The sequence below is a fragment of the Syngnathus acus genome, chromosome 5, assembly GCF_901709675.1.
Source record: "Syngnathus acus chromosome 5, fSynAcu1.2, whole genome shotgun sequence".
Taxonomy (NCBI): Eukaryota; Metazoa; Chordata; class Actinopteri; order Syngnathiformes; family Syngnathidae; genus Syngnathus; species Syngnathus acus.
In genome coordinates, this window is record NC_051091.1 from 3,418,931 (window position 1) to 3,427,803 (window position 8,873).

At 40.8% G+C, this 8,873-nt stretch overlaps 1 protein-coding gene across 3 annotated transcripts in view; it reads right to left on the bottom strand.

The window, feature by feature from the left end:
* LOC119122963 (contactin-4-like) overlaps positions 1-8,266 on the bottom strand; it is a 51,118-nt gene extending 42,852 nt beyond the window's left edge. The window contains exons 1-2 of one of the 3 annotated variants that reach the window (XM_037251691.1): positions 7,776-8,266; positions 4,527-4,663 (exon numbers count right to left, since the gene is read on the bottom strand). In XM_037251691.1, coding sequence (XP_037107586.1) covers positions 4,527-4,581 — 55 coding nt within the window. In that variant the 5' untranslated portion in view covers positions 4,582-4,663; positions 7,776-8,266. Of the gene's footprint in view, positions 1-4,526; positions 4,664-7,320; positions 7,487-7,775 lie in introns of those variants that run through there. The other 2 variants (XM_037251689.1, XM_037251690.1) reach the window with 2 other exon arrangements.
* Positions 8,267-8,873: the final 607 nt, after the last annotated feature.

Sequence of the window (8,873 nt, forward strand, 5' to 3'; positions counted from 1 at the left end):
AGGGAACAAAGTCAGCTCAACCAACAGGTTAACACCGGAGGGAATATATTGCGACTTGTTGTTGTTTTTTTTCCTCTCAAACATGGTGAACATTGTGCAAGGGAACAAAAAAAAAAGCTTTGAGCTATACATCATTCACTTCACCAGCTTCGAGATATTCTTGCATTGAATTTCATTTTAATGCATTCCAGTCGAGTTGTTTATTCATGTTGATGCACTATAGCGTAGATTGACTTTGACAGGTGGTTCATTTAAAATCTGATGCTCATCTGGAATGAACATATCATCAGGAAAAGAATCACAATAGATTTGAATGCCATTGTCAGTGAACAGAACATTCACAATGTTTTTTTTTTCCCCCGAACGCAATTAAAGCACAAGTTATTGTTTCATCACACTGTCATTAGAACACTTGTGTACATCAACATGTTTTTTTGCCTCACCCACAAATTCCCCAGACAAGTGACAAACAGGTATACAAGTCAGAGCCCATATGATGCAACACCTGTGATGCAACACGCCTGGCACATAACAACCAGGATGGAAGATGTGCTGCCCGTAAGAAAAAAATTCCACAATATCTCTTCTTTTTAAGCAAACAACACATGTGACCCTAGATAAGTAGTAGCGGCACTGCATTGTGCGTCTGATGCATGAAACGTTATTTGAAATTTTAAAGACGTAAGAAACGTCAAGGACAAGTTACAATATTTTACACATCAGAGTTAAAGATTTACGGCATTTACGCATTTTGTATGTCACGACCTAAATTCAGTCACTTATGCTGAAAAACATAAAGTAGAGACGAGAAGTCCTCTTTATTGACGACAAGTAATTAATGCTCACTAAATCAATACATTGAATAATTTTCGATTCATCAAGGAGACCAACACTTGACATAATGATCAACTTGTAGAAATATTTATCAACCCTTTACTCAAATGTAATCTAGTGAAGCCACATTCTTGACTGTAATGCTGAATATAATTTGAAAAAGACATGTATTTTAAGATACCACCTATCTTCTGAATATTTTTTCAAACAATCTCAGAGAAGTATTTTTAATTTTTCTCAATTAGCATCCTCCTATCATTAACCCCCCTGCGAGGTGCAAGAATAGACAAGGCCGCCCAATCCTGGTGGCTGTGCGCACACAGCATGTTATCCACATTAATCATTGATTTCTTTGACATGGCACAGAGAGGGGGAGTGCCAGGGGTTGTGGCACAAAACGCACTTGAAATTTCCAACGGCGTACACACCTCCATGTGCTGGTTGCGCACACGCACAGCAACAAGGTAGTCTAAGCAGACATGAATAAATCATGTATAGAGATGCAGATGAAAGGGAAGTGTTGACAAAGCAAAACAAAGACAAACAAAGATGTTGGACCGGTGGAAAAGCAAAAGGGGAGGCTTTTTCTCGAACTACCTCTGAATCCCTAACACTGCCAATTAACCAGGGCTCGGCGGCAAGGCCATCTGGGTATTGTCCCCCCCCTCGTTCTCTCCCCCCACTCTCCCTGACATAATTGCTTCTTCTGAGGAAGAACAGGTGAGTTCACCTTAAGATGTCTAGAGACAATTTTAGAAATAAAACTTGGGCTCTTATGAATGCTACCATTAAGCAAATTTCAACCCTGATTGAAAGTATTAATAAGACGAGGAAAACTACTCGCATGCTGAAGAGTGTGAAAGAAAGAATAAATGCTGATTCGATCGATTTATACTCCAGCCAACTGAATTGCTTTTACATTTCCCCACCTGTATTTCATATTCACAATCAGTATGAAATGGGACAGATGGGACAGTTATCGCCCAAAGCCTCGCAGGTCTCGGGGCCACGGGGTCTGCCTGACAGGAGACTGTCAGGTGGTCTGACACTGGCCGGCTCACTACGGGCTGTTCACCCGGTGGAGTGACAGAGGTCAATAATGTTCATGCTGTCGCTGGGAAATGGCCTGAAGAGATCAGGGGGCCTCGACATAGTTTCAGGCCATCTGACATACATGAAATGCCCTTCATGGCCAGTGAGCACGATGATGCAAACACATCATGAGCGCATCGTGTTTGATGTCACTTTTTGCAAAATTCAGCAGCTCTGCTGTCGTGAGAGACTACATGAACTCCAAATCCACAATGACAAGAAAATCATTATTTACATCAATTTGTTACGTTTAGAATCTGTGGAAAAAAGAAAAAAAAATCCAAAATCTATTCCCAATACCCACAAAAGTCAAGATTAATTTTCTAGTACAATCGAGAGAAGAAAAATCAGACAGATGTGTTTCGGATTGTCCACCATGGAGGTCGATTCTACTAATGCGCTATTCATGGACTCACCTTCCTTCGACTCATGGAATTATGCCAAATGCTAATTCTCGATGATGACAAACTGCTGCTAATGCGTTGTAAATATACAACACAGTATCACACAACGCATTATCGTCAGTGTATATAAGAAGTCTACACACCCCTGTTCAATTCTGTTCAAATGAGACCAAGAATGAACTTTTTCCACCGTTTATGTGTCCAATAACCGGTCTAAAAAAAAAAAAAATCAAGATATTTGCAGTACTTCTTTAAATTATTTATTGTGTCTACATTAAAGTTCTGCCATGACCTCCAAGGTTTGTCCTCTTTTCCTGTTTGTGATGACAGTCGACTTGCAGTGGTGCCCACTTTTCCCCGCTAAGGGCTTGCCGTGACTCGCTCTGCGTGTCCAGTGTTTGAGTGACACATGGCTAAACGGCTGCACAATTGCCCCAGCTCTTCGCTCCGTCTTTCTCCTCATTAGGGCTGTCTCAGCCCGTGTTTAAATCTGCTACGCTGCTCACAGAGCTCCAGGATTTCCATGATGTCTTGCTCAAATGAAATCTTGGAAAAGACACCAAAATTGAGTCTCCATCCCTTCTGTTCTCCGCTGCATATTATATACAGTCCGAAATTTACATTGGCACTTGGTTATTCTAGTCTAAAGTAGTATAAAATATTTTGTGCATATTGTCACATCTCCTGTTGTGTTTGTTTTGCATCAAGCTTTCCTGGGCAAGTTGAAGGCTGCGTTGAAGTTGGTTTTGTAAGAAGGGCTCACGAGATTCCTCTCAGAAAGTGTTGGGGGATTTGTTGAACAATGCTCTTAAGCAGGATGTTTTCCAGCATGATGCATTTGGGCATTGTTTTTTTTTTACCCCCCTCTATTGGATTGATTTCACCGTATCCCGTAATAGGAATGGGCAGGTTGAAGGCAACAGTAAATGTTATAGAGCATCCTTTGCACACATCGATGTACCGTGGCATCCTCACTTGAATTAAAAATAACTACATAAAAAATAAGAGTCTGTTATTTTACATAGAGATTATTTATCAGGCTTACTCTGTATTAAAAATCAAATACGGCCCTGAAGCCCAAAGGTGTCCACCCTGAATGTAGATCCTAACGGCCCAATTGCTTAATGATATTGTGCAAGAGAGCTTTTGTATGTATTTTGCAAGCCGACACTGCTAACATTGAACATTAACGGTAGAACAACCATTAATAAATCTAGCTCATTACCTTTTACTAGATCTTATCAAAAGGACCTTAAAATTTTTATGTTCCACAAATTGTAAGTTGTACAATGGGGGGAATAGCTACAAGGCAAGCAATTGAAAGACATCAGAGTGTATTAATTTCCTCATAACCTAGCATCTTCATTGGTGACAATTTTACACACATGCACGCACGCACACACACACACACACACACACACGCACACACACACGAAAGTAACAGAATGATCGAATAAATTGTCTCGTTTCAGTGATGTTGTTAGCTCTCCGAATATTCGGACAGATTGAATGAATCTGAAATATGTCATGAATGGATAGAAGATATCAAGTTTGAAAAGAAAGGCTGCACAAATCGCACATACTTCCTTGAAAATGATACACTAGCCAATTCCGTTCTATCTCATTAGTACTTCACTGGGCTGGCACTCATTTTCTGTATATAAGACTCTGATGTATGGCGGATGGTTTTGCAGCAAGGATCCATTTCACAATCACTGACCAAAGCTATCCTCACATTATAAAGCCATCTGCAACAATTTAATTAACTATTCGATACCTCCACATTGGTTTCTCCACTTGCAAATGGCCATTAATTAAATAGTTTAAAGAATTCCGTTTCGGGCGTTCAACAGAAAAATCAAACACAAAATAATGAATAGATTGGACAGCACAGCTTACAGAAAGAGAGCAAAGTTTTTTTTGTTTTTAATTAACTATGGGCTACCATACATTGTACATTCTGGACTGAGTTTTATTTTCTTAATGTCATGGTAGAATGTTTTTGTCAATATAGCCTCCATCAAATATTCGACAGGTAGATTGTTGACATTTTGTGTTTCCTTTTGATACAACTGGGATTTTTTTCTTTTCTTTTATCTTAAATCCTTTCAGCTGGCTCATATCCGTGAAAATATGACTTGCAATTCACAACAGCAGCTTGGGTATGCATCAAAAGTTGTTAATGAGATACTTTACCTGCAAGGCACCCCATGAGTGACTGCAGCAGCAGGAGTTTCCATAGTAACGTCATCTTCAATTTTCAAGGGTCAAGGTAGTCTCACATCCAGTCACAAACGTATGGAATCCAATTTACACTTGTCTGCAATATCAATCTACAAACAAAAACAGACAACTATTATGAGTAAGATGATGACATTGCACTTATAAAACTACGTGAATGAGAAATGATTGAAAGCAAAAAAGGAAAACTATCACTCGTTTGTTTTCCTAGCCGCTTATCCTCACGACGGTCACGGGTAAAACAGTCATAATGAACTATTATGAGTTGAAACATTGCTGATCATTATTAATTGATATCACCAATGTCATCAATCCCTCACGTCCTTCTCAATATCTCAAAAGTTGGACACAGTTAATGATCTCGGCAACATGAAAACAAATAAGATGTTCCAAAATTCTTTCCTGTTTCTATCCACACTTGTTTTGAGTCACTTGGCATAGTGGCTAATTGCACTCAATCTGCTAATGACATCCTAACCAATGTGAAGCGCATACGAAACGTAGCAGAACTTATTGGAACGTGCCATTAATCATTAACAATGTACTCTGCACCTTCCAGCCCAGACCTCCATCCACCTCTCGAAAAGATGCCTCTTACCTTCATACATCATTAAGAACCTTGTCAGAGTCCGTCTTTGGTACATCAAAGACGACCAACTCCTAGAGAGTATTTTTATGCGTATTAGAGTGCATCTGATAAAAGCGCAGAGCTCTTGGCCAAGAACAATAATGACTCCTTGGTAAGGAAACAAAACACTAACATTCTGAATTGACCTTAGTTTAACATAATTATGCTAAGTTCAAAACATTTATTCATGATGATATGGGAATAACAAATAAAATCCAAGAAAATTTTAATTGGTAATGTAATGTTGGATAAGTTACATAAGATGATTGCCATTTTCTTCATCAAGCCTAACCTAAACTTAGCCTTAAAACTAGGCCAAAACCTTCAGAACTGGTTGAAAAGAGTCAGTTTCTGTGACTCTGCTGAATAAATGCATGATGACTGCCCCCTGCTAACACTAAACTTGTCATTTGATTAATATCAAATCAGAGAGAAATATAAAAATGTCAGAATTTTAGGGCTAGATGTCTTTTTTGACCCAGGTGGAGAAGTTAAACACTGTTACCAACACACATTTGAATTCTGAATACTACCTTGACCCTATAAACTTCTTTATGGCGATGCGGGGAGGCCTACTACGAATCTCGAGGGTGCAATCTAGAGAAATCCATTGGGTGCATCCGACAGAGAGAAACAATAAACCCTCAACCCTACGACATTTAGGTCAGTTATTTCCATATTCTGGGGGAATCAAGCAGTTCTCCGTAGCTGAAGGTGAGTCCATGTACTATTTCCGCTTCATGTTTCTGTGTTCCAGTCCCCAGAGTCAGAGCTGCAGTTCTACATATCTTCAGAGGCGAGGCTTCATCAATCCAAGTCTTATTATGTACTTACTCTTCGTATTCAGCCGAACGTATTCTCAGTCTCAAATCGACTGCAGTGGTGCATCAATATACTCCCAACCCAGTCATAGCTACATATTAATCACATCCATGACGTTTGTTTCTCCAAAACACATATACTGGATTACATATTGAGTCTGCACGTTTCTTTGCCCTCAACACTCGACAACTAAAAGATCTTAACTGATGCCTTTGTAAAGTGAAAAGGTTTTTGTGTGGTCAAACGAGTTTACAGCTTTGCTGTTTTCAAACAAGCATGATAATTTATTCTCTTCTTTGGAGTCATTTGTCTTTGACCCTTGATTCAGGCAAAGGTAGTAAACAGACCCCCCCACCCCGTGTTATCTTCTACGAGTCAAACGTTCACAATACATTCTGTGCGTCCCTGAACCCAAAATCAACAGTGGACAAAGCACATCATCAGAAGCAATCAAGAAGCATGTGTTCGAATAATTTTTGCAGACCTTGTAAAAGTCAAGCTGGAACTGGTTGCTGTGGTATTCTTAAGTACCAATTCAAGCCATTACAGAATGCACACGAAAATACATTGATGGGTAGATACAGTATTTCAGCGAATGTTTGCTGGGTTCTACGGAAAATTGAATAGTGTTCCCATTGGAAAAAAGAAAAAGAGTTCAGATATATGAATCCCACATAAAATCCGAGAAATCAACGATAAATTCATTCACCCATCCAATTTCTTTTCCCCTGTTAGGATTCTAGTAGAGGTAAAGCTGACAATGGGTTAAAGGCGTGGTGCATCCTAGTGGCTTGTCATTCGCAAAAGGAGTAGTCACGCTCACATTACAACCAATTTAAATGGAAGAATATTCAGTCAAATGTTTGTAGCCACAATAAAGTGTCTAACTTTGAAAACATCAGCAACAATATCCGTTTCATTGTCTGACATAAATCACAAATCGTCCTCTTTGTAAATCTCAAAGACACGATTCTTTGTTTCCGTTTTGAGTCAGTGAGTCGACGCAACAGATTGCACCGTTACTGCAAGTTGTCGGTCAGCCACGACTCAAAAAGACTTGAATGAACAATGTCGGCTCATTATCGCCATGCTGGTGTGTGCCACATGCTCTGACAGGGTTAGTGCCTCATACACATTTTCTTGGACTGTGCTTGCTCATTAGAAGCACCGTTCTCTAAGCAGCTACTGTTACTTGTAAGGGTCATAAGATTCCAAAATCAGTATTTTGAAAACACTGCACAGTCCCCCAAAAACTGTATTCTAATCTGGTCAGTATAAACTGGATGATGGTGGGCTCACCCTCCACTTTTCAGGGATGAATGGCATCTGACCTCACGCCCGCCACACAGGATTGATATCAGGGGCTCAGATTCATTCCTGCGTAATCCCACTGTATCCTGGACTAGACCGCTTGCAGTAGGCGGGCAACAGCGGCAGGAATACAATCTGAAAATCTGCAGGGATTATAATTGGGAGGGTCCACTGTCAGGGATTAGTAAACATCTGCACTGGACGCAGATGACTTTTTTCTCTCCCTTTAACTTCCAACATAACAGTTTCTGAATAAAGTGGATGGGCATATATCAGATCAGCAGCAAGTGGAATCCAGACAAAGCAAATCGTGTCTGCAGACTCCTTTAAGAGTTCTTATTTAACATGTTTACCTCACGACACCATATCTTAATGAAGATGACAACACATGAATATGATGATTTATAAAAATGAAAGAAAAAAAAAGAAAATGTGTCACCAACCTGTTTTGCGCTAATTTTGCCCAGCCTCTATTTAATCCGTATTTGGTGACTTGGGCATCGCTGCCGAGTGCCACAATGATCGGTGACTTGTGCGCAGATCCTCTTTCTTCTCCGTGTGCGCTACATTTGATGGGCTGCGCGGCTCTGTGTGACAGCACTACCGTGCGTCTCCATCCCTCTGCATCAGCATCTCCGAGTGTTCTTGCAGCCTGGAAAAGTGAAGTCTCGCTTGTCCTTACTGCTCAATGCGCCGAGGGGGCGACCTCCGTGCTGTCGCGCAGGAGCGGGGCGCGCGATGGCGGCCGGTGGGCTCAGAGAAAAAGAGAGAGCCCTGCCTTTGGAGTCTCCCCGGACCAGCCTCTCAATGTGCCAGCCATCCAAGCGGAACAGACTCCCTCCCCTCCTTCTCACACGCCTCCCTCTACTCCCCCCCTCCCCCTGTTGATGCTGGGATGCAGCGCGAGTTGGTCATGGACCACTTTCGGGCTGCCTTGTGGGTGCCGTTGAAGTGGAGGGGCAAAGGCGAGGCGCACACCATTTAGGGAACGACTACATGCACTTTTCTCTCTCACTGTCTGTGTTCCTTTTACCTGGTCAACTGCGCAATGTTTTGTAACAAGGTTCACACACTGATTCATATTTGTTGGTGTCTCAAAATACATCATAACTATAGTCCAAATCTACTTCCAGTGTGGTACTGTACTAAATGCAAATGTAAACACTTTGGGTGTTTTTTTTATATTTGTATTCCAAACTGTAGTCTATGTGACTCTTACAATATTGAAATAAAAGTGTCTATTTCATGTTTCTTGATAAATGCATTTTTATGTGCCCATACTATCAATAGTTGTGTGTGTGTGTGGTGGTGGGGGGGGACCAGATGTATAGGTCAATGCCACTTGGATGTCACGCTTCCATTGGATGTAGTTGGCTGTGCTTCACTTTTATGCAAAACTAAAAAAAAGAAAACTAAAAGCTAGAGCCCCAAATAGCGCCTGTGGGGGGAAACAAACTAATCATCGTCCTTTGTGCACTGGCAGTATTACACATTTTGAATATGGTTCTGGACCTTTGCTCTCTGTCATCTCCTTACATCAT